General features: G+C 35.8%; 1 protein-coding gene across 1 annotated transcript in view; it reads left to right on the top strand.

Annotated features, from left to right (window-relative positions):
* Positions 1-18,092, top strand: part of CDYL (chromodomain Y like) — an 89,532-nt gene extending 71,440 nt beyond the window's left edge. The window contains exons 5-7 of the mRNA XM_044667960.1: positions 916-1,126; positions 14,611-14,754; positions 16,436-18,092. Of these exons, the coding sequence (XP_044523895.1) occupies positions 916-1,126; positions 14,611-14,754; positions 16,436-16,594 (514 nt within the window). The 3' untranslated portion in view covers positions 16,595-18,092. The remainder of the gene's footprint in view (positions 1-915; positions 1,127-14,610; positions 14,755-16,435) is intronic.
* The last annotated feature ends 7,224 nt before the right edge of the window (positions 18,093-25,316 follow it).

The following is a 25,316-nucleotide window of genomic DNA, read 5'->3' as shown; positions in this document are numbered from 1 at the left end:
ACACTGGGCCACAGTCAGGAAAAGATGAGTTCACATTTGGCCACAGGCATTTAGTAACTTTGTAACCCCTGGACAAATCACTTAACCTCTGTTTGCCTTCATCTATTGGAGAAGGAAATGGCAAACCTCTTCAGAATCTGCCAAAAAAACCTCATAAACAATATTGGTATGCTAGGATCCACTGGGGTCATGAAGGGTCAGACACAACTGAACAACCCACCACCACCTTATGTTAATTCCTGACTTTCAGCGAATGTTTCTTGATTTTTTTAAATCTATTTATAATCTCATTCTCTGGACTCCTTCAGCCCTTACTATAACACTTTGTGCTGTACAGTTTAACACCATCTACCATACAGTGATTTTTTTTGTAGGCTTCTTAACTTGATTGTTACCTTCTTAAAGACTCCTTAAGCCTTTGTTTTTTGTATGCTCCACCGTATGTAATATTGTGTCCTCAGGAAATATTTCTTGCCACATTTTTTTAAAAGTCTAAACTAGTGTATGATATTCTTCTTATTCTCATTCTCCCAGGAGCATTGCTTTCTGCCTTCTTATCTGAAGTGTGTTGTACTTGCACTTATTCAGAGTAATTGAGCTAGATGTCCAATCTTTTCCTTAACCCAAGGTCCCATAAATACAAAGTTTGCCACTAAATATACCATTCATCCTTATTTTGCTCTCACAGATTTTATATTGTATTCCATTTTATTGTAAGCCTTTTGATAAATACCAAATAGCACTATGCCTTAGAAAGACTATAAAAAGAAATATATTTAGTAGTTTCCAATAAGCTGTTGGTAAAATTAATTATGATGATGGTAGCTTTTTGTTGCCAAAAGGCAAAACACCAAGTAATCTTTTTCTTTTTTTTCTCTTATCTCCTCCCCACCCCTCACCCTCATCTCCTTAAAGAAACTTTGTTAATACATTTATACAATTTAAGAAGCCCATCATTGTAGCAGTAAATGGCCCTGCCATTGGACTTGGGGCTTCCATATTGCCTCTTTGTGATGTAGTTTGGGCTAACGAAAAGGCTTGGTTTCAAACACCATATACTACCTTTGGACAGAGTCCAGATGGATGTTCATCACTTATGTTCCCGAAGATAATGGGGCTGGCATCTGTGAGTATCTTTATTTTATTATCCTTTTGGAAATCATATGAGAATATACAATTCAGTTATCTAATTAAAGTATGAAGTGTGTCATAGTAATAAATATTTTGTTTGATGTGTGTAGAAATTATTGTTATATTTAGTATTACAGATGTTTTGGGATTTTTTCCCATAAATAATAATTCATTGAACGTTTCTTAGGATCTCTTAGCGTGCTTGGCATTGTTGAGGTACTATGTTTTAGATATAGCATCATATATATATATATATATATATATATATATAGAGAGAGAGAGAGAGAGAGAGAGAGAGAGAGAGAGAGAGAGAGAGAGAGAGAGAGGGAGGGTTTTGTTTTTACATAGAAAATACTAACAAAACAGTGTGGTTATTAAGTAAAAACAAGATTAGGCAGGAGTAAACATGTGTATATGTCAACTAATTAAATGGTACTATGTAGTTTTTCTATGGACATTTAGGTGGCTCAATGAATAGGGTTCTGGACCTGGAGTTGGAAAGACTTTCTCTTCCTGAAATTCAAATATGGCCTCAGTTACTTACTAATTGTGTGACCCTAGACAAGTACTTAATCAGTTCCCTTATTTATAAAATGATCTAGGGTCCAGCTGGGTGGCTCAGTGGATTAGAGCCAGGCCTAGGGATGGGAGTTNGAGAGAGAGAGAGAGAGAGAGAGAGAGAGAGAGAGAGAGAGAGAGGGTTTTGTTTTTACATAGAAAATACTAACAAAACAGTGTGGTTATTAAGTAAAAACAAGATTAGGCAGGAGTAAACATGTGTATATGTCAACTAATTAAATGGTACTATGTAGTTTTTCTATGGACATTTAGGTGGCTCAATGAATAGGGTTCTGGACCTGGAGTTGGAAAGACTTTCTCTTCCTGAAATTCAAATATGGCCTCAGTTACTTACTAATTGTGTGACCCTAGACAAGTACTTAATCAGTTCCCTTATTTATAAAATGATCTAGGGTCCAGCTGGGTGGCTCAGTGGATTAGAGCCAGGCCTAGGGATGGGAGTTCCTAGGTTCAAATATGGCCTCAGACACTTCCTAGCTGTGTGATCCCGGGCACTAAGTCACTTAACCCCCATTGCCTAGCCCTTATGCTCTTCTGGTATTGGTTCTAAGACAGAAGGCAAGGGCCCCCTAAAATTAAATAAATAAATAAATAAATGAGCTAGAGAAGGAAATGGTAATCCATTTCAGTATCTTTGGCAAGAAGACCCTAAAGGGGGTCTCAGAGTCAGAACGACTGGAATAGACTGAAAGATAACACATTTCCTATAATCTTAAAGTTTCTTGGGGAAATTGTTCATTTAGCTAAACTGTAGTGGAAGAGAAGGAAAGTGGCCTTAGTGTTAAAGTAAGTGGTACACCATTTTTAACCTTAAATTGATCCCTGCCATTTGCCATGTTGTTTTTCTATTTTAAACCTCTAATTTCAATGACTTTGGGAACTCTCCATGAAGATTTTCCATGTACAGATGCAGATTGGTAATTCTTCTGCAGCTTTTTATATCGTAAATATAAAAAAACATCTTATATTGTAAAAATTTAAAAAAAAATAGTTGCCTGGGGCACTGAGAGATAAACTACCTTTCCCAGAAGTAAAACTTCTGTTTTCTTAACCAGTTAGTTCCTTTTATGCTGTCTTCCACCTATTGTGATGCTTTAAAAAAGCAAAACACATCACTTAAGTTGGCATTTTAAATTAATATCCTATAAATATATATATCTTAAGCTAATTTGTCAGTGGGACATTTGTTTGGCAATTAAAAAATGAATCTTATGCCTTTAAGGACTCCAGAATTACAGAACATCCATAAATATATTTAGAGTCCCTTATTTCCAACTTAGTGGCATCATTGGTCAAAGAATAGCTCAAAAGACAGATGCTCGCAAACATTGTTTACCTGGAATTTTCTAAGCAAGATGCTTCGGGAGGTGTTGAGTTCCGTGGGTCATCAAGTCGGGGTAAGAAGCATAGGTGGCTGGGTTTACAGGAAGACTACGCATCCCATCAAAGGACTACACAGACAGTCTCTCAGAGCAGAGGTAAAGTTTACTGAGTTGGGAGTCTGCAATTTAAAGGGTAAATGTCATAGGTAAAAGAATTAGATAATCTTCATATAGAAACAATGATAGGTAACAATTCCCAGGATAAGGACAATGAAACATAGGTGACTTAAGTGATTAAAGTGAAAAGTTTTCTGTATGCAATCATTTAATATGTCAGTGTATGATTGCTCAGCTGGATTTGGTAGTTCAGTGTGTGACTCCCTAGCAAGGCTCCTGATGAAGTTCTTGCCCTAGTGGTTTTTTGGCAGAACATCTGATAATTCAGAGAGAAGAATAGGTTGGGTTCAAACTAAGGGGAAATGCTACGTGTCTTACTGCTTCTAAGCAAATGGCTTCCCCAGAGCCCTTGCATTCTGGGGAACACTATCACTACTGTGGGCTACAGTAATCAAATTTTTTTTAGTGTCTTCTTGGGTGTTTGGACATATAATTTCCCTCTAAACAAGTCCTACAGTATCACATAATAGTTCTGTCCCTTCATTTTTTCTCTATTCTTATCTGATCATCAACATGCTGATGTTGATGATCAGATAAGAAAATATAAACTATTGTTTATTTTATCTTCTTTTTACATGTGACGAAACTCAATTGGTTATATTCCAGCCATCCAAAAGGGTAGTGACAGATAGAGGGGAAATAATTAGTCAGTGTAGTGCAAATAGGGTGCATGTCAGCCCTGCAAAACCTTACTGCAGAATTTCTGACAGTTGATAAGGGTTTTGTCAGTTACTCTTTTCCCTCACTAGATAATATTTATTAACTTGAATCCATCATTTTACTTGTTCCTTTCTGGTGTTAACTACCTATGGTAGAACTCCATGATCCAAGTTTTACATAAGCTGAACTACTGAAAAAATACTAGTAGATATTTTTTAAATTAGCTTAGATGTGATACTTTTAGGAGTTTGCTCACTGGAGATAAAAATTCTTGCTCTGGAGTATTTTTGAATAGACACAATTAAGACTATTTCCAGTAGAACATATTTCTTAAGTCACCTTCTCATATTCGCCACAATTGAAAAAGTTTATGATTTTAATCCTATTTAAAACATTTACCAACAGCTTTCAGGTTTGATTTGTGGTTTCATCTCTTATCTTAAAATTATGAAATTTTCAACAAATTTCAATTAAACTTGAAATTATAATAAATATTATGAAGAACCACAACTTCTAAAAGTTTCCCATTTATATAAATGAATGTTTTAAGCTGTGTTAATTTGCCTTGTAAGTGGAAAATAAGGTTTAGAATCCAAAAGTGGCCATTGTTGCCTAACACAGTAATTGAATAACACAGTAATCAGTTTTCCAGCACTTGCAACCATCTAGAATAGTTATGAACTTAAAAGTAAATGAAATCCTCCCAACCAAGACATACAAAAAGTAAAAAAAAATAAGGAATTTATTTAATTACAGACAAGATGATGTGATCGCTCAGTTCAGCCAAAAGAAGAAAAGTAGTTTCATTGACTATAAGAGTTTTTAATCTTGTCTAGCTCATATAAAAACTTGAGAATAGTCAGGGTGGGGAAAGGAAACAACAAAATAGAGGGAAACCACTGGTGAACAACAGATCTAATAGATATTAGAAGTGTGGACAAATTGGCAAGAAGTAACAGCATAAATAGAATACCCCAAGGGAGGATATAGAACAAATACAAATTATAATGTCTCTCTACTTTGAAGATATTTATTCTTTTAATTTGTAATATACTCACTGTATTATAGCAAAAGATAAAACATTAATGGTAACTGATTCTTCCAGAAAAAGTTTTATTTTATTCTGTATATTCTTTGCCAAAGTATTTAAAGTCCACAATACCTGTAACACTCTCCCTCCTCTGCTATGACTACCCATCTTCTTGGCTTCCTTTAAGTCCCCAACTAAAATTCTAACTTCTACCAGAAATCTAGTCCAAACTCTCTTAATTTCATGACTTTTCTCTGTTCATTATTTACTTCTAATCCTGTATATAGCTTGCTTTTTGTGCATTGGTTTGCATGTTGTCTCCTCTATTAGAATGTATGCTCCTTGCGGAAAGGGTTGTCTTTTTCCTCTTTTTGTATTCCCAGTATATACATTATACTTTGGCACATAGTAGACATATAATAAATGTTTATTGATTGATTATAGGGATTAGCAATTAGAGCTCACCTTCCTAGAGGAGGTGGTATATGAGGGGAATATCAGAGAATCTAACAAAAAGAAGTAAGGGAGTATATTCAGATATGGGGAATATGAGGTGGGTACAAAAATGAAGAAACAAAAAGTAAATAGGTTTGACCACTAACTTCAAGTGTATGATGAGAAGTAATGTGAAATTCTGGAAATTTAGGCTGAGATCAGTCAGTCATTAGCCAGTCCTGGAGGTAATAGGGAGCCACCAAAGCTTCTTGAGCACAGCAGAGAGGTTGAAAGCAAGGAGCTCAATCAGTAAAAACTATTGCATTTGCTCCGTCAAAGAGGTGCGAGCAGCTTGGACAAGGTAGTTGCCATGTGAGTGGAGAGGGGACAGTTTATGAGAGAGGTGTTTTGAGTGCAGAAAAGAGAACAGCCAAGAATGACTTCAGTTCTACTAACTTTAATGACTTAAATGGTTCTGATTCCTTCTTCATGAATAAGGACATTGGAGAAGGAATGGATCATGGGAAGATATAGTAAATTCTATTTGTCTTGTTGAATTTGAAGTGCCATTTAGCCATACTGCCTCTTGAGTATAGCAATACTGTTGGCATCTCTCCTCATTTTCCTTTATCAGGGCTTCAGACTAACTAGTAAAAGTCAGATTTGAGAATTCCTATCAATGTAGTTACTAATTGTGAATTTGAAAGACAAAGGATCCAATACATTGCTACCTCTTAACCATAAGATGAAGACCCAAAAGAGGTAGAGTGAATAGAATTTGTTTTCAGACATACTGAATGTTTTTATATGTCTTACTTGACTTGTTTCTGGAACAATGAAAATAGGGGGGAAATGTCAATAAAACAAAAACTACTCAAAAGAGAGCAGAAGTAGTTAAAAGGGGGATATTAGCAGTGAAGGGTTTTTTAAACCACCACTTCAAGTTAAGTAATACTTTTTTTTTTTAAACCCTTAACTTCTGTGTATTGGCTCATAGTTGGAAGAGTGGTAAGGGTGGGCAATGGGGGTCAAGTGACTTGCCCAGGGTCCCACAGCTGGGAAGTGTCTAAGGCCGGATTTGAACCTAGGACCTCTCATCTCTAGGCCTGACTCTCAATCCACTGAACCACCCAGCTCTGCCCCCTTTTCTTTGTATGTTCAATGTTAAATTCTCAGTAAAAAATATTTTTTTCTTTACAGTGGGCAACTGATACAATCATATGAGTTTTAAATATTGTCATAAATGTTAACTTACCTCTAGGTGCTCTGATTGTATATTTGTACATGGCAGGTGAATAATAAGTTGTTACAAATGTCTCAGGTTTAAAAAATAAAGGAGAACCTAAATTCCTATAGGCTATTTAGGGTCTTTAAATAATAAAAACATTCTTCCAGGAAAGCCCTTTAAAAAAGATACTTTGGGGAAAAAAAGTCACACAAAAACAGATGTGAAATTGTGAATGCTGAAGCAATATCACAGTCTAATGTATATAAATACATCTTTGTCTAATTACAGCTTGGATTATAACAGCTCCTGAGATTCCTCTCCCCTATTTTTTTTTATTTAAAGTTTTGACTGAGAAGGGACACAGGAGAAATATGTTTGATGCAAAAACAAAAGATTAACATTTATTTGTGTAAAAGGGAGGAGGGAATTCATAGCCACTTCAGACTGACCCATTCAAATCAACCTGAAGTATTGACCTCTGATAGCACTTTTTCTACAGAACTTAAGAATGTTTAAAGTAGTTTTGACAATCAGTAGGCCAAAAGAGCATATAAATCATCCCAGTTAACTGGCTAATTTGAAAAAATAGGTGGGAGAAGTAGGACAGAAGACGTAAGTAGTATTGCCTAATAAAACTGAAAATCAATAGAGACAAAAACAAATCCTGGTTTGAGGCCCAGATGAGCCATATTATTTCAGAAGCATTCATCAGTGAATGGCAGTGAAACAATAATTAATAAGATAAAAGTTAAAATAAATGTTCATTTCTATAACATTTCATCATTCATTTGGTCTCCTAACATCCAAGTCCCTGATATTTTTTTTTTTTTTTTTTTTTTTTTTAAAACCCTTACCTTCCGTCTTGGAGTCAGTACTGTGTATTGGCTCCAAGGCAGAAGAGTGGTAAGGGTAGGCAATGGGGGTCAAGTGACTTGCCCAGGGTCACACAGCTGGGAAGTGTCTGAGGCCAGATTTGAACCTAGGACCTCCCGTCTCTAGGCCTGACTCTCAATCCACTGAGCTGCCCAGCTGCCCCCACCTGATATTTTTTTTAAGAACTTGTATTGCCATTAGGAAAAAGTTGTAAAGAGAACCTGGGCCCAATCAGGTACACACCAAAAATCTGTGTGGAAGGTAGCACAATATTGGTAACATTGGAAGAATCATTTCTCAAGATGTTTCAGGTAGGAATTAGAGACCAATAAGAAAGGGAAAATCCAAGTAGGGTTCAAAATAAAGTTAAGAAAACATCAAAAACTACTGACCCAGATACCTAGTTTCCCATTTCAAGAAGGAAAGAAAATTCCATAAGAAGGATATACACACAAACCCATAGATTCTTTGTTAACTTCTACAATACATCATTTACAGTTTTTTTATGCTGAAAACATTTTCATAATATCTTTTTAATTATTTGATAAAAGCAGAGATGACTTCTTTTTTTTTTTTTTTTAATTATAAAACTTAGCAGACTAGCCTTAAAAGACACTTGCTCCATGGAATCAGTCATATTAAAATTTTTCAAGATTTGATGATTCAGACTGCCAGTATGTATTAAACACTTACTATGTACTGAGGCTTAGTAGATAGAGCACTGGGCCTAGAGTCATCAAGATTCATCTTTCTGGGTTCTAATCTGGCCTCAAACACTTCCTAGCTGTGTGAGCCTAGGCAAGGCCTCAGTTTCCTCATTTGTAAAATTGAGCTGGAGAAGGAATGGCAAATCACTCATATTTTTACCCAGAAGATCCCAAATGAGTCATCAAGAGTAGGGCACAACTTGGCAACAATAATAATAGGGTTCCAAGCACAAAGTGATACAGTGAAAGCAAAGATGTTACCTACCCTTAAGGAACTCACAGTCTAAATAGGAGTAGGAGTGGGATTCGGGGACAGATGATAAGTAATACAGAATCATACAGAATAAATTAAAGAGTAATCTCAGAAGGGAAGCACTAAAATTAAAGAGGGCTGAGAAAGACCTCTTCCACAAGGTGAGACTTTAGCTGGATCTTGAAGGAAGCCAAAACACTTGGCATGGGGGGGGTGGGGTAGTGCAAACACTCATGGTTAGAAGTTGGAGTGTTAAAACTTAGGAACAGCAACACAGTCAGTGTCTGCTAGTTCCCATAGTGCCTGGAAGGGTTGGTCTGGAAATGCAGGAAGTGTCTGGGTTATTTAGGGTTTAAAAGCCATACAGGATTTTATATTTGATCTGAGAATTGATAGGGATCCACCAGTTTATTGAATAGGGTGGTGAGATTGTCAGACCTCTGTTTTAGGAGATCAGTTTGGCAGTTAAGAGAGACATGAACTGGAGTGGAAGGAGACTTCAGATGGGGGAGCCAGCAAGAAAGCTATTGCTATAGACCAGATATGAGGGAGTGAATTCTCACACCAGGGTACTCACAATGTCAGAGGAAAGAAGAGAAACCTAAATGAGAGATGGTACAACAAGACTTGATCAGTGATTGGAAGTGGTTTGGAAGAGAATGAGGAGACATGCCTAATATCTAAGTTGTAAACTTAGGCAACCATGATGATGTTGATACTCTCCAAAGAATTAAGGAAATTAGGAAGATAAAAGAGTTGGAGGGGGGAAGGGAGGAGAGAATGATTTCAGTTTTAGATTTAAGAGTTTAAGGTGTGTATGGGACATTCATTTTGATATATCTAATAGGCATTTATAAGTTTGAGCCTGTAATTTGGGACGGAGGTTAGGGCTGGCCACATAACTTGTAAAAGTTAACTACATACAGGGGGATAAGACACCATGGGAACTAATGACATCACTAAATAAAATAGTATAAAGGGAGAAAAGAGGGCCCAGGACACAGTTTCCAGGTGTCAACCTAGAAGAAAATCCAATAAAAGAAGATAGAAAGGAGCTATTAGATATATTTCAGAATGCTTATAAAAATGTCTCCTTAAAGGCAAGGCTTTCAAAGAAGCTATAAAACCAGATGTGTGAACACCTTTGCTGCTCATCACTCTTTTGCAAGGTATCTTGGGCTAAGTCAGTAATGGCAAACCTATAACACGTGTGTCAACACTGACAACACGTAGCCATTTTTTAATGGCATGCGGCCACATACAGAGAAGCGTGGGGCTACATGCCGAGGATGAAACATTTGCTATAGTGCAGGTAGACACTGTGCACTATAGATGACAATTCTGCCTGTATTAATTTACCTATTTTGGTTTATTAAACACAGTTATATATTACAATGATACATTTTTGTTATTTAAACTATAAATATCATGAAATTATGGGGTTTTTCACACCACCCGAGTTATGCTCAGTTTTTTGGCGAATTTTGACACTCCAAGCTCAAAAGGTTGCCCATCCCTGGGCTAGGACTAAATGGAAGAAGAATTTCTAAATGGGGTGAGCATCCCCCATGTCTCCTCCTCCATATGCAACCCATTTGCAGATGAATGAAATACAGGATGCCTCAAAAGAGACTGTCTTGACAATATATGCAGTCAACAAAATAGATGTAAATATCTACATATTTACATTACAGATGAAAAATAAGACTTTACTATGATGGAGATAATGGGGTAGGTTGCATTTGGAATGCTGTACCATGTTTCAGTAATTCCAGTTTTACCCCAGTTTACCCCTGGAGGTTTTTGATTTATGGTCGAAAGTCTTAGATGACTACAGTATCTCTAAAATCAAGAGTCTTTGGTGACCCTTAGGGCAATAGACACCCACAGTAGAATACAGGTAAGTTGTAGCATATTTTCAATGATGGCCTTCATGTAAAAAAGCATTATAGTAAATAAGAAATTATATTCTATGTAGGAGGTAGGTTGCTCATATAGGAAGAGCAGGCTGTACATAAACTGGCACCCAAAAGCAACACTAGTAAGAGGCATATCAGAGAGATGTCTTGGGTTGAGTTCCAAACAACCACAGATAAAGGGAGTTACTAATTTTTTGTTTCTCAATGCATATAAAAGTTATGTTTATACTATACTGTAGTCTTAAATGTACAGCATATTATATCTAAAACAGTGATGCACATACCATAATTTTCAAATGCTTATTGCTAAAAAAATCTAACCATCATCTGAGCTTTTGGCAAGTTGTAAAATTTTTGTCGGTGGAGGGTCTTGATGTCGATGGCTGCTGACTGAGCAGCAGGGTGGTGGTTGCTGAAGGTTGGGGTAGCTGGGGCAGTTTCTTAAATTAAGACAACAATGAAATTTGCCGCATCAATTGACTCTTCCCTTCACAAAATATTTCTCTATAATATGCAATACTGTGTGATAGCATTTTACCCAGTGTAAAACTTGTTTCAAAATGAGTCTACTCTCTGAAACCCTGCCTCTCCTTTGACAACATTTATTGTTGTGGCTCTGAAAGTAGTAAAGTCCAAGGAGAGGGGAGAGAGCAGGTGGGATGGCTGGTCAAGGGAGCAGTCTGAACACAGGCATTTATCAATAAAGTTCTCAATCTTGTGGATACTGTTTGTGGCACCCCAAAACAATTAGAATCATAACTTCAGAGATCATTGATCACTTATCACCAAAAGTGATGTAATAACATAATAATGGTAATGAAAGAGTTTTTAAATAATGCAAAAATTACCAAAATATGACAGAGACATGATATGAGCACATGCTGTTGGGGAAAATGGCCCATGTAGGTTTGCCACAAACTTTACATTTGTAAAATAAAATGCACTATCTATGAATCACAATAAAAGAGTGTGCCTGTGTTCACAGAAAATAGGATTAGAGGAGGGCCTCTAGCTCATTGGCTAGATTGTCTTCAAAGCTCATGGGAGAACATGAATAAATACCTTACAGGAACAGATGCAGTGAAAGCTGCACTCTTGAAAAGGAATACTCTCCTCCATAAGTTCAGAAACCCTATGATGTATGCAGACTCGCATCTGTCATTACTGTCAGTCAGGTTAGGGACTTGCTGTGTGCCAGGTGCTCGGGCACCATGCTTTTCACTAAGTGGATGGTGATGAGAACAAAATCATCCCATTCCTACAGAAGCCTACACTTTACCTGGAAGAGATAACATGTGCTAAGTGATAGAGGGAAACAGCAGTAGCAACTTAGGACAGTGATGGGAAACGTTTTGATCTTGGTGTGTCAAAATTCGCCAAAAAACTGAGCATAACTCGGATGATGTGTCACTTCAAGAAAAAAACCATAATTTCATGATATTTATAGTTTAAATAACAAAAATGTATAATTGTAATATATAACCATATTTAATAAACCCAAATAGGTAAATTAATATAGGTAGAATTGTCATCTATCGTGCACAGAGTGTCTACACTACACTACAGCAAATGTTTCATCCTTGGCATGCAGCCCTGTACTTCTTTTTTTTTTTTTAAACCCTTAACTTCTGTGTATTGACTTATAGGTGGAAGAGTGGTAAGGGTAGGCAATGGGGGTCAAGTGACTTGCCCAGGGTCACACAGCTGGGAAGTGGCTGAGGCCAGGTTTGAACCTAGGACCTCCCGTCTCTAGGCCTGACTCTCAATCCACTGAGCTACCCAGCTGCCCCCAGCCCTATACTTCTTGACCATGTGTCATAGGTTTTGCCATCACTGACTTGGGGAATTGGGAAAGGCCTCCTGTAGAAAGTAGAACTAAAGCTGAGTCTTGAAGGAAAATTGAGTTTCTCAAAGGTGGAATTGAAGAGGCTTCAGGCCAATCAGATGAAAAGTGAATTGTGTTTGAAGCATAGCAAGAACAGCCAATTTGATTAGATCATAGAGCAGATAGAGGGAAATAATGTGATATCCAAAAAAAAAATTGGTTGCTTCCAGGTTTTGAACAACATTAAATGTTCAATAAAAGAGTTTACATTTGTTCCTAGATGTATAGTGAACCACTTGGTCTGTCAGATAGTTAGCATGGTCCATTTAGGAAAATGACTATAGCAGTTCTGCAGAGAATACATTAAAGAATGAAAGAGATTGAAGCAAGGAAAATCAATGGAAGAGGCTTTTACAGTATTCTAGGTAAATATGTGGTTGGAGTCTAAACTAAGCTGATGTTGTGTGAACGGTGTTAAGGAATGAATTTTTATATTATCTACCTTTCCTGCTTTATGACATCTATATGTGTGTGTGTGTGTGTTTTGTTGTTGTTTTTAAGCCTTCACTTCCATCTTAGAATCAATATTAAGTATAGGTTCCAAGGTAGAAAAACAGTAAGGGCTAGTCAATTGGAGTTAAGTGACTTGCTTGGCATCACAAAATTAAGGAAGTATCCGATGTTAAATTTGAACCCAAAGGGGCAGCTTGGGTAGCTCAGTGGATTGAGAGTCAGACCTAGAGACGGGAGGTCCTAGGTTCAAATTCGGCCTCAGACACTTCCCAGTTGTGTGACCCTGGGCAAGTCACTTGACCCCGATTGCCCACCCTTACCACTCTTCCACCTATAAGTCAATACACAGAAGTTAAGGGTTTAAAAAAAAAAAATTGAACCCAAGACCTCCTGTCTCCAGACTAGGCACTCTTATCTACTGTGTCACCTAGCTGCCCCATGAATAGGTTAAGTAAGCTGTCTACTTTTCTCAGACAAGTCACTAATTATTGTAACAACTAAAATATCTTCACTGCTGAAGTGCAAATGTATTAGATACCAATTGTATGATTCCAGACCAAATCATAAAATTTGATACAACAATATGTTAATGGTAGCATTGCCATTTTGGTATTAAAAACCTAAAATTTACCATGATTTACTTACAGTCTCCTTCCAAGTTATCCACAAGCCCATCATTTTTTTTTTTACAATTTAAAAGCTATGTGGAAAAATGAGGTTATTAATTATTTTACAATTTTTCAGTCAACTTGAAGAAAATATTTTAGTTATAGGCAAAAATGTTCATTTCTAACTCTTAATACATCGTTATTGACCAAGCATTGTAATTATTGATTAAAGAAAACACTTGGCACCTACCCTTTCTTAAAAGCAGAAGATCCCTTTCATATGGAATTTACACACTTATGGTCTTGATATCATGTGTTTTGTAAATTTTCAACTACTGATTCTTAACCGTTCTTGCTATTATAGGCACTTTTGACAATCTGGCAAAGCCTGTTGATCCCTTCTTACTATCATGTTTTTAAATAACCTAAAATACCTAAGATTTTGGAGGAAACATTATATTGGAATGTTATTTTAAAAAAGTTTAGTTCACAAAAAGACACACTACACACTGCTATCCATAGAACAAAAACCTACTGTGTATAGAATAAATCAACTTTGGTTTCTCTTAAGTAGCATTTTATTATTACCTTGTGTTAAAGGGTTTTATTCCATGATCTTTTTGTTCATTTAGCTAAGTGGTTTCGTTTATTGAGTTGTTCCCTTATGTCAACCAATTTGGAAAATCTGTTCAACAAAGGGACTTGATTTTATAAAGACAGGTAATTAAATTGATGCTTTGTACTTTGGTTCATTTAAATGATTCAGAAAGAGTTTTTTTTAACCCAAGAGTATGATATTTTCCTTTTTTATATTACTCTAGAATATAGAAGTTGTGATCAGTTCATTGAGAATAAGAACATCATACCTCACACTTTTAACAGGTGTTAACATCAAGGGAGGATATCCTCTGAGCTATATATAATTAGAGGAGTAGCAGGTTTTTTTTAGTTCAAAAAATATAGTCAGACTTTTTATTAAATATTTAATCTGAGTGAAATGTGCCAGGTTTTCAAATATATAGCAAATTATCTTTTGAAGCATTGCCTAGTTAAAAGTGTTCTTTCCAATCTGAAGGAAATTTTTTTGTCTTGTATTTAGTATTTTTCAACTGCTTGTTCTTTATTGTCTTAAAATTTATTTAGTTTTGTACTTAGTTGCATAATACTAGTAGTGACTATTTTGGATCAGGTGCTAGGAAATGTCACCTCAAGGATCTATATGAAGGACAGGCATTTTTAAAAAATTCATCTTTGGTTTGGTTTTTCTGAGAGGTGTATTTCTTAGTTTGAAACACTCTCACCCAATCCTCCATTTCATTTCATATCAGAAATAACTTTTCTTTCCCTTAGGCAAATGAAATGTTATTCAGTGGAAGGAAGTTGACTGCGCAGGAGGCTTGTGCCAAAGGACTGGTCTCCCAAGTGTTTTGGCCTGGGACATTCACACAGGAAGTAATGGTTCGAATTAAGGAACTTGTCACATGTAATTCAGTTGTAAGTTTGTTTTCTTACATATAATATTTTAATCTTAGGATTTATGACACGTCCTCAGAGAGCTCAAAACCCTATTTCAGAAACTTGAAAACAATACCAGTATTTATAGCTTTGCTGAAGAAAAGAAAAAAGTACTTCAAATGGCTATACCATTATTTTTACTTCTTTATATACAGCACTTTTCCACTACAGCTCCATCCTGAGTGATGTCTTATTATTATGACCCTGGTGGTCCAGAGTGGTGCTGACAGAGAACAGGGCTAGTTAACTGCTTGTCTGTTGTCCAAAGCCCGATTTGGCAAAGTTCCAAGAGGCTTGTGGCCAGATTGGCTATAGAATGACTTATTTTATAGTCATATCAATGCTCAAAGACAATCTGCTAATTTTTAGAAGGGTTTTAGAAGTAGTGTCCATATTGAAGTGACTTAAAAGTAGGAATGGAAAACAACATTAACATGAAACATTGAAAACTATGATAGAAACCATAACCAGAAGCTAACACCCCTTCTAGTAGTTCTAATCTGAATTTTTATCCAAATTTCAGTATATTTTATGTTTGCCCTTCATTTGAGAAGGAAATAAGACCTTTAGAATTTGGCATGAAAATGGAAATTATAGCAGAGGAGCAGTAAAAATATTTTTTATTGAATCCTCATGAACATATTTCTGTTTTTAGGATAAAAATGTTCATTTTCTAGATTTAAAAATCCAAGGTATAGAGTGAATAATCACCTATCATATAATTAATATTTTAATAAATAATATTAGCATAAGGTGAATATAATAAGAATCTATAGTAATAATCCAGTCTTTCTTATTACCAATCTGCTATTTGGATCAAGTATTCCAAAGTGACACCTTTCCATAAATTATTGTCCCAGCCACTATTTTAAAATTATTTTCCCAAAATGAGATTGCCCCAAACCATCTTCAAATAAGAGAATGTTGCACAAATTTTATTTTTTCTTGTTTCTTACAATTTACCCGCTTATAAAATTTTGAGTTATCCTAAATAACATTCATTCTTCTAATAGTAAAATGAGTACTATAGCCAAAAAACACAATTAAAAAATTCTTCCTTAAATCTTAAGACGTTTGTATCATATAATCATTGAAAAAAAAAACATGAATTCTCAGTGCTCCTTCCTAAGATACATGAGAATCCATCTATTTCTGAAGACCATGAGTGTTTTGATTCAAGAGACACTCTTAGGCAACAGATGAATACTTGGGACTTTTCACCAGTTGGATTGTTTAGTAGAAAATATGTGGTCTGAGAATAACGGGATTTTACTTTTAAGACATTTATTCAGTAAGTAGCATTACAGGTGTTCAGAATGTAAAGTGTTTCATACCAGTCCAAGACAACCACAGCAATATACTTGAGAATTGTTTTCATTTAATATCATGTTAGAGTGGTAATATAAGAGAACTTAAGACTGTTTTTTTTATTATTTTAAAGCCATTTTGAAATTGATATTATTTACCATTCTTATAATATGAAAATATGAAATATTTTATTTGCTATCATTTGCATGCATTCTCAAGTATTTTCCTAGGTACCTTTCTGAAACTGATGATCCTTCTTTATGTAACTTACTATTTTGCCCATGTCAGTTCAGGGAATTAAGAAATAATGCATTTGTTGCCCATTACCAAATGAATGTTATTTTTGACCTAGGTACTTGAAGAATCGAAAGCTCTAGTGCGCAGTATCATGAAGGTGGATTTAGAACAAGCAAATGAAAAGGAATGTGACATTTTGAAGAAAATCTGGGGCTCTGCCCAAGGAATGGACTCCATGTTGAAATACTTGCAGAGGAAAATTGATGAATTTTGATTGACAAAAATGACACTGGAATTGTGTTTAGTAGGACATCAGTGGCTCAGAGATGCCGTAATTCATTTAAAATCCAGAAACAAGTTTACTTATAGCTTAAAAAAAAAAAAGCTTGAAAATAAGACTGGAAAAGTTCAAGCTTTTTACCATCAAGGAGTATCTTAAAGTACTGTATCCTTTAAAAGAAAAAAGGGCAAACAAAAGCGCCTTTTTCCCAATATAATTATTTTATACAAAATAAATGTACACACACAAACTGAAAAGTTATAATGTTGAGCACCAGACAGTTCTTTGAATCTTTCATTTTTGTTAACTTTGGCTAGTACTGTATAAAAAAAAAAAAAAGAAAAGGATTGAATGGTGTTTGTTGTTTTCTGGGTGGCAGGAAAGTCTAGAATAATGTTTGTTTTCCTCATTTTTTTTCTCCTAGAATACAGAGTCAAAACGGGTATGAGCCAGCCCCTCCCCTCACTGTCAGTAAGATCAGAGATGCTGGCTGAGTTTGTCTCCAAGAAGGTGCAAATACCTCAGAGGATGGAATTTCTAAATCAAAAATGAGTCTTAGGCTTTAGTTTATACCCCTCTAATGAGAAGTCAAGTGATGAACAATTGAATGTGTGCTCAGGATTTACACTCAGTAAGCCCTTTTTTGAAGACATGTCCAATTCTTACCCAGTTAGCATGAAGAAACCACTGTCTCTAGAAGAAAGCTTGTTTTGCAGTATTAGTGAATCACTGAATATCTTATGTATGAATATCTAAGTTATAAGTTAGTCTTAATGGGTTTTAAAAGTAATTAGTTTTCCTGACTTTTTGAAGAATAACTACATAAGTGCTTCTTGTTGCTGGGTGAGAATACTACTTTATATACAGTTTTGTTTTTCTATTTGCAGTTTTAATTGATGTACTACACCAAAAAAAAACACAAAAAAAACATTTTATGTTCATAAAGTGTAATTTCTAGGTTCACTTAGAATATATTTTATTTAATAAGTTAAATTCTTTTGGCACACTATTAAATACAGAAACTCCTTTCAAAAAACTACCTTATATTAGACATGTAATGCTTTTTATGTATACACTATATACTGTATACAGTATGGTGTACAAGAGTGCCCTGTGTAAATAGACATATTTTGCATTCCTTTCAGGAGTGGTTACTGATTCCTGACTACAGATGCCTATTATTAAGTTGGGCAGCTGTGCTTGCAACGTATTGAATGTATGAAGAATGAAATAAAATCAAAACTTATTTTTGTACAGTTTTGAAGTTTGTACTTGGAACTGACCACCTCCCCTTCCTTGTGGAGAGCTGTACAGTGTGTAAATCTGCCTTTACCTTGGATTGGTACAGTATTTTTGCATCTGTGGGACCTACTTTTTTTGTTCAGTAGTTGAACTATATATAAACTGTACAATCTGTAAAGTTTTTATAGAATAAATATTCAGCTGTGAAAACTGGTTAAAATAAAACTAATATTTCTTAACACATTCTAAATTTCTTTGCTATAGTCCAGTTTTTTTAAGTTTTTTCTTTTTTTTAAAAAGAGTTTCATCTGATTAGTTTTTAATCCTTTTTTAAACCTTTTCTGAGAATTGGGTTTTATAGAAGAAGCAAGAGTATCTTTGGGCTTGCTTTTTGGTTTTTATTTTTAAGTCTAGCTTCTATGAGTTATCCAAAATTATAGAAGCCAGTAAAAGAACTTTATGCTCTAGAAAGATTTTCCTTGAAACCTGATTTTAGAGAGGGGAAAAAAAATTAGTCTTTTCCCTGTAGTATCAGGTAGAATGCCCTAAAGTTCATTTTGAGTTGTCTTAAGGTTTTTCTAAGTTACAATAACGGTTTCTAAATTGTGGTCCAGCAAGCCTTTCTGGTGGCTTTAACAGAATGTTTCTCCCTCCCAGCTAGTTGTATCTCTATTATTTCATTGATATTTTCTACATATGAGTGCAATAGAATCAAAAAAGATATAAGAAAAGACTAGAAATCATTTCTCACAGGATAACAACAATGAAACATTAACTTCAAAATAGACAGTTTGTGTAACAAAACCCAAATCATATGTTTGTTACCATTTCCTTCCCTAAACCTCATTCTTTTAGAAAATTCTAGTTGAAGGTTATAGAACTAAAAGGAAAAGATAAATGTTACTGAGAAAATGTTCAGAAAAGTATCTGTCTTTGATATATATCATCTTTCCTTTACCCCCATTGCTTTGTGTGCAATGTTTTTATTCTAATTTTTCATCCTCACTAATTAGGTATTATGAGGGCTTTTTTTCCTTCATGTCACCACATTTATCCATCTGTTTTCTTTGTTTTATGCATGTTTTTTCATCCAAAAGTATATGATAACTCCAGTATTGGCTGTTTCTCATTAGAACCATCAAACAGGAACTCATTCAATAGATACACAGATGTGTTAACAGTAGTGCTAGGTCCATCAGGTCATTTGGCTGTCCTTTCCATCTCCTAGGGACTTAATGTCTCTGCTGCTCATCAACTATACTTTACATTTCTCTACCCTCAGCCCATCCTAGGAACCACTGAGTTTGCCATATTCTTCCAATTACTATCCCTCTGAGGCTTTTTTTGTCTCATAGTTCAAATTACTTCAACCCTTTAAAAACACTTTTTATATATGAGAATTAGCATCATATATATCAGAAAGAAATATAACCCTAGGTCTGCACTACTATGTGATCTTGGGAAAGAAACTTCCACAATTTTGAGTTTGCTGAAATAATCTGAAATAAAAGGGTTGAACTAAATGTTCTCTAAGGCTCTTCAAGGTTAAAAAAACCTGACAGTGTTGTACTGCATGTTTTGTCTGCTTTCTAGTATTCCTAGTGATGGAGAGAAAAGGGGAGGGAGACCAGATAGATGTCTTTTTAAAGAGAGATTACCTACTAGTGATAGTTAATGTACATTAGGGGAGGTGATGGGAAGCATTACAAATGAGAACTACAAAGCTACAGCCTGCCATCTCTCCCCCCCATTATTTCTTAAGTAACAAAATACTGAGGAGATAAAAGAGAAGAAAAATTGAAGTCCCGTGAAGGTAGCAGAATCTTACTTGAAGTCAAAACCTCTTTGGGCTAGTTGTTTATGCTTGCTCCAACATAAAATCTGTACCTCTTCATTAGTGCTAATGAAAAGGCCCAGATCTTACTCGTGGTCTTTACTGAACTTTATCCTTCCTTCTGACCCCTGGCATTAATGGATGGCACAGTTGTATACCTCTAGAGCTTGACTTAGCATTTTGAGGAAATGTAACCTGCCTGTCAATTTAATTTGACTAAACCAATGGCATTATTTTCTTGATCGAAAAAGAAATTGAGATGAGTATGTGCTATAAATCACAGGGGATACAATTATTAAAATACTCTTTTGTAGCTTTTGAGAGAACATTCTCTATCCAGTGAATACTTCTACCCAGAAGTGCTAAGATTGCCTTTGAGCATAAATTCAACTGTTACACGCTTAATGTGGTAACAAATAATGCCGCTATTCATGTCTATTCGTATTCTTCCTAGAAGTGAAATCTTAGGACAAAGATGCAGGCAAGTGATAGAATAACTGAAGTCCTTGGAAAGGGAAAGTATTTGGTTTCATCATGTATCCACATGAACCTCACCATGTTGCATTCAAGATGAAGATAAGAATCAAAGAAACACAAATTTAGAACTAGAAAACATGAGATTCATTGACTACATTGCTCTCATTTTACACATGAGGAAACTGAGGGCCAGCCAGATTAAATAATTTAAACAAGATTATAAAACTACAAATAACTAGAATTTGAACTCACATTCTCATAATTCCAATACTTATATATTCTTTCTGTAACTTTTAGTTGCTTTTTAGTTAACTTCTTGGATTAGTTGTTTTTAGTGGTGTCTGCTAAGTGACCCCTTTGAGTTTTTCTTAGCAAAGAGGAGTGGTTTGCCATTTTCTTCTCCAGCTCATTTTACAGAACAGGAAATTGAGGCAAATAGCATTAATTAGCTTTTCCACTGTCACATAGCTAGTGTCTCAAACTGTATTTGAACTTGGGTCTTTTCACTCCAAGCTTGGCACTCTTATCTACTGTGCCATCTAGCTATAATTTAGGCAATATCTTTTGAAGAGGGTGAAATGTGAACAAGATAATACAAAGTAGATAATGAATAACCTTTCCGTTAGGAGGACAACACTGTCGCTGGAAGGACTAAGAAAGGTTTCCTGAAGCAGGTCACCTGAAATGGATCTTTAGGGAGACCAAGGTTTTCAAGAAGCAGAGATAAGGAGAGAGGGTTCCAAATAAGGCGACAACCAGGATTAAAGTAAATATAGCTGAATATGAAGAGATTCTTTTGGAAAATATTACCTAATTAGAAGCTGCAAGAGGCCAAAGGTTTACAGATTTAGAATTTTCATCCCTGTATTTAATCATTTCCATGAAGAAAAGTCAGAAGTTCTTGCCCATGGGATGGGCTGGACTCTTTTCACAAACATACATGCTCAAGTGAAATTGAATATATAGGTAAGAAATGACTGGTTACCGCTGTCTGTGAGCACTCAGATCATGGACGGGATAATACAAACTCATAGTATCCAGTTAAAAGAAAAGATTTTACAATTTGAGAAGTTCCAGCCTGAATTTGGTGAGACAGATTCTTGACTTAAAAAAAAAACAAAGGTATTAACCCCTTTCATCATTTCTAAGACACAGTCATCACAAAGAAGCCAGTGCAGCTAAGAAACTACTTCAGCCTGTAGATATGATCTGCTTGTAAAAAAAAAGATGCACAGAACCAGGAGAACCTTTTCCACAGAAACTGATACACTATGGCACAATCGAACATAATATACTTCTCTACTAGCAGCAATGCAAGGATCCAATACAATCCAGAGGAACTTACAAGAAAGTACACTATCCATATCCAGAGAAAAAACTGTGGGAGCAAAAACGCAGAAGAAAAATATATGATTGATCGCATGGTTCATTGGGAATATGATTGGGGTTTTGATGTTAAATGATCACACTCTTGCAAATATGAATAACATGAAAATAGGTTTTGAACAACAATACATGTATAACCCAGTGGAACTGCTTATCAGCTTCGGGAGGGGGGAGAGAAGAGAGGTAGGAAAAATCATGAATCATGTAACCGTGGAAAAATAGTCTAAAATAAATAAATTTTTTTTGAAGAGAGGGATGCACAGACAGTCAAGATTTTGAGTATAAAGCTTCATTCATAAGACATTTCAAAGAAGGATGATAGAATAGACAATATCAATGGCAATTGAGAAAAGCTTCCAACAATTTACATAAGAACACTTGTGATAAAATCTGGAAAGCAAGAAAGCAAAATGAAGCATATCCTCCAAGTCAATGCTTGTAGCAGGTGGACCATATTTGAATTCCACCCGTCCCACCCAAGACATGCAGGGCACTCCAGATAATGTCATAACACAGTGAAATCTGACCACATATATTTTGGAGGGCAACACAATTTTAGAAGCACCATATGCTTTTCCAGTAGTAAAGTATGGCTGTGACAGTTGTAATCCAAGAATCATAGAAATGGTGCTCTCAAATTGTGATGCTGGAGAAGATTTTGAGCCCCTTGGAAAGAAAGTAGATTAAATTAGTCAGTACTTAAAAGAAATTAATTCAGACTATTCACTGTAAGGACAGATCCTGAAGCTGAAGCTCAAATTCTTTGTTCAAATAATAAGCAGACAGGAATCAGTGGTAAAGACCCTGATATTGGGAGAGATTAAAGACAAAAGGAACAAGGGTAGCAGGGGATGAGATGGATAGTGTTGTGGAAGCAATCAACATGAATTTGGGAAGACAGTGGCAGACAGAAGAACCTGGTGTGCTATAAGCTCTGGGGTTCACAGTAGGACATGACTGATTAAATTAGCAACAAATTCATCCCACCAATGGGTGTTTGCCACAGGAATGAAGTGATAGGGCGTTGGGAATGGGAATGTAGCTTTTTGGGGAAATTCTACAGAGTTAAAGTTGGTGCCCAGGTCAAGGTTTAGTTATAACCCACCTGAGGTGTTTATTTCAGGGAGCAAAAGTAAAGTTTGGAGTTTTCAAAGGCATGGGAGGATAGCTATAGATATTAGGTGTTGGGGAGTATTGGGCAAACATGGTGAAGGAAGTTGAAGCTGCATTGGAGATGAGCATTATGAATGGTTTTCTTGGGGAGGGAAAAGATATTACTTCACCTTATCATACCTGCCAAGACTAGGGTATTATGTCCTAGCCTTTAATAATGGGGCAGGGTCCTCTACTTTGGAGATAACTGGTAAAAAAAAAAAAATGGGTCAGAACTAACAGGGATCTTTGAGATGATCAATAATATCTCTTTGATTTAATATTGAAGAAAATGAAGTCCAAAGATTAAGAAGTTACTTGCTTAAGGTCACACAGGTTGAACCAGGATTTTAGTTCTAGGTCATTTTGCTCCTATAAACTGCATGCTTTTTTAAGTTTATGGCACTTTTCTATCATATATATAGAAAGAGGGGCAGCTGGGTAGCTCAGTGGATTGAGAGCCAGGCCTAGAGACAGGAGGTCCTAGGTTCAAATCTGGCCTCAGACACTTCCTAGCTGTGTGACCTTGGGCAAGTCACTTGACCCCCATTGCCTACCCTTACCACTCTTCCACCAAAGAACTAATACACAGAAGTTAAGGGTTTAAAAATATTAAAAAAAAAACAACATATATATAGAAAGAAATCTTCTTTCCTCGGGATGACCTATTCACTTGATTATATAGATCGGAGCAAAACTAATGCTGCTCAGCTGTTCTCAGGGGAACAGGAAGAGGAAGGGCTATCACCATTAGAGGAAGGAGAAATTAGTTCTGCTTTCCCAACTATTTCTCTTTCCTCTCATCTCAATCATCCAAAATAACACAACAGTGGAATAAAAGAACAGATTAATGAGTTTGGAATTCTAGTTCTTACTCTCCAAAGATCTGCTGTTCTTTACTTTGAAAGCAAAATAAAAACTGAAATATCTTCTCTAATATCAGTTATCAATGTCAAATCCAACTCACTCCCAAGCAGTGATCTTACTCCTTTGACTGCCTTTTTCTTGATATTTGCTATTATACTTCCCTAGCCCTTTGGCTTAAAAAAGCTTTGTCCTTAGCACTACTCAACAACTTCAGTTCATTCTGAGCTTTAGTACTCCTGAAGACTATGAAAGGAACCATATTTTTGCTTTTATTGGCTACCACTTGACCTTGCTCTCTCTGTGTGTCCTACCTTTGCATTTGTATTGATTTCTTTTGCTAATTCTGATGAATTTAAATACTTTGTGTTTTCAAAATTTCATTATTGACAGCATTTTTCTGAGGATTAAGAAATTAAGTTAATTTGAGTAACCTACTGAGGGCAGTTGTCATGATCATTATCATAATATGCTCCAAATCACCTAGACAAAAAGGGAAATGGATAAGGAATTCAAGACTCACACAGCAGCCTAGCATAGGCATGATGCCAGCCATGTAGGACTTCATCTGAATATGTCCTGAAACCCTCAATGGTGGAAGCAGGGCAGCTGCTACTCCAAAATTACAATAATGATGTCATCTTCAAAAGGTGGAGGAACCAACAAAAGGAAATTCTGTTCATCTTTTGATATTTACCAATAAGAAGAAACTGATTGCTAACAAAAAAAAAAAATGGTGAGATTTAGGAGACAATGGTCATACCTGCTTGGAAGCCATTAGAGTATTATCATCTACATATCTGCCATTATTGATATTTCTCTTGGCAACCCTAATTCCAGCTTTTGATTTGTCCATCCTGGTACTGCCCTCTGCATATAAGTTAAATAAGATGACCATATACAGATTCATACTCCTTTCCCGAATCATAAGCTAGTCAGTGATCTACATTCTTCAGGAGACAAGATGATCTGGTACTCCCATCTCTTTAGGGAAGTGCCACTTGTCGTGATCCACACAGAAGCTTTCATTATAGTCAATGAAGCAAAAGTAGATGTGTTTTTTTTAATTCCCTTGCTTTCTCTAAAATCCAGTGGATAGGCAATTTGGTCTATAGGTCCTCAGCCTGCACTTGTGTTTATTCTTGATTCACATATTGCTTGAAGCCTAGCTTGCAGATTCTTAAGCAAACCCTTGCTGGTATATGAAATGAATGTGATAGTTTGGTAATTTGAACATTCTTTGGCATTATCATTCTTTAGGATTTGCACATAAACATATTTTCCAATCCAGTGACCACTGATTTTTCCAAATCTGTTGTTATGCTACAGTTCCCATTACATTAGCTATCCATAAAAATCCAATTTATTTCTGATTTCCTTTATTTCTGTTGAGAGCATCACCACTCACTCAACCGAGTTTCCAACTTTATTTTAGTTGCCAAGTCTTACCTTTTCTACCTAGGCCACATTTCTCCTGTATATTTCTCTCTCTACCTTGTTCAAGTGCTCATCAGTTCTCACCTCTACTGTTGCCTGTCACCTGTAATCCATGCTACATATGGCTGCCATGTTGCTGTCCCTAAAGCACGTCTAATCACATCACTCTGCTGGTCACACTCCAGTTGCTCACTATTGAGTCTGGTCTACAATCAAACATTTAATTCTTCACACATCCTTTGTGTGTGTGTGTGTTTATAATGTATAGAATTGGTCAAGTAGTGGAGAGATGGCAGAGTAAAGATAGCTATGCATCTCAAAATT

Source organism: Gracilinanus agilis, chromosome 1 (assembly GCF_016433145.1).
Source record: "Gracilinanus agilis isolate LMUSP501 chromosome 1, AgileGrace, whole genome shotgun sequence".
NCBI lineage: Eukaryota > Metazoa > Chordata > Mammalia > Didelphimorphia > Didelphidae > Gracilinanus > Gracilinanus agilis.
This window is presented reverse-complemented; position numbering and strand designations above follow the sequence as displayed.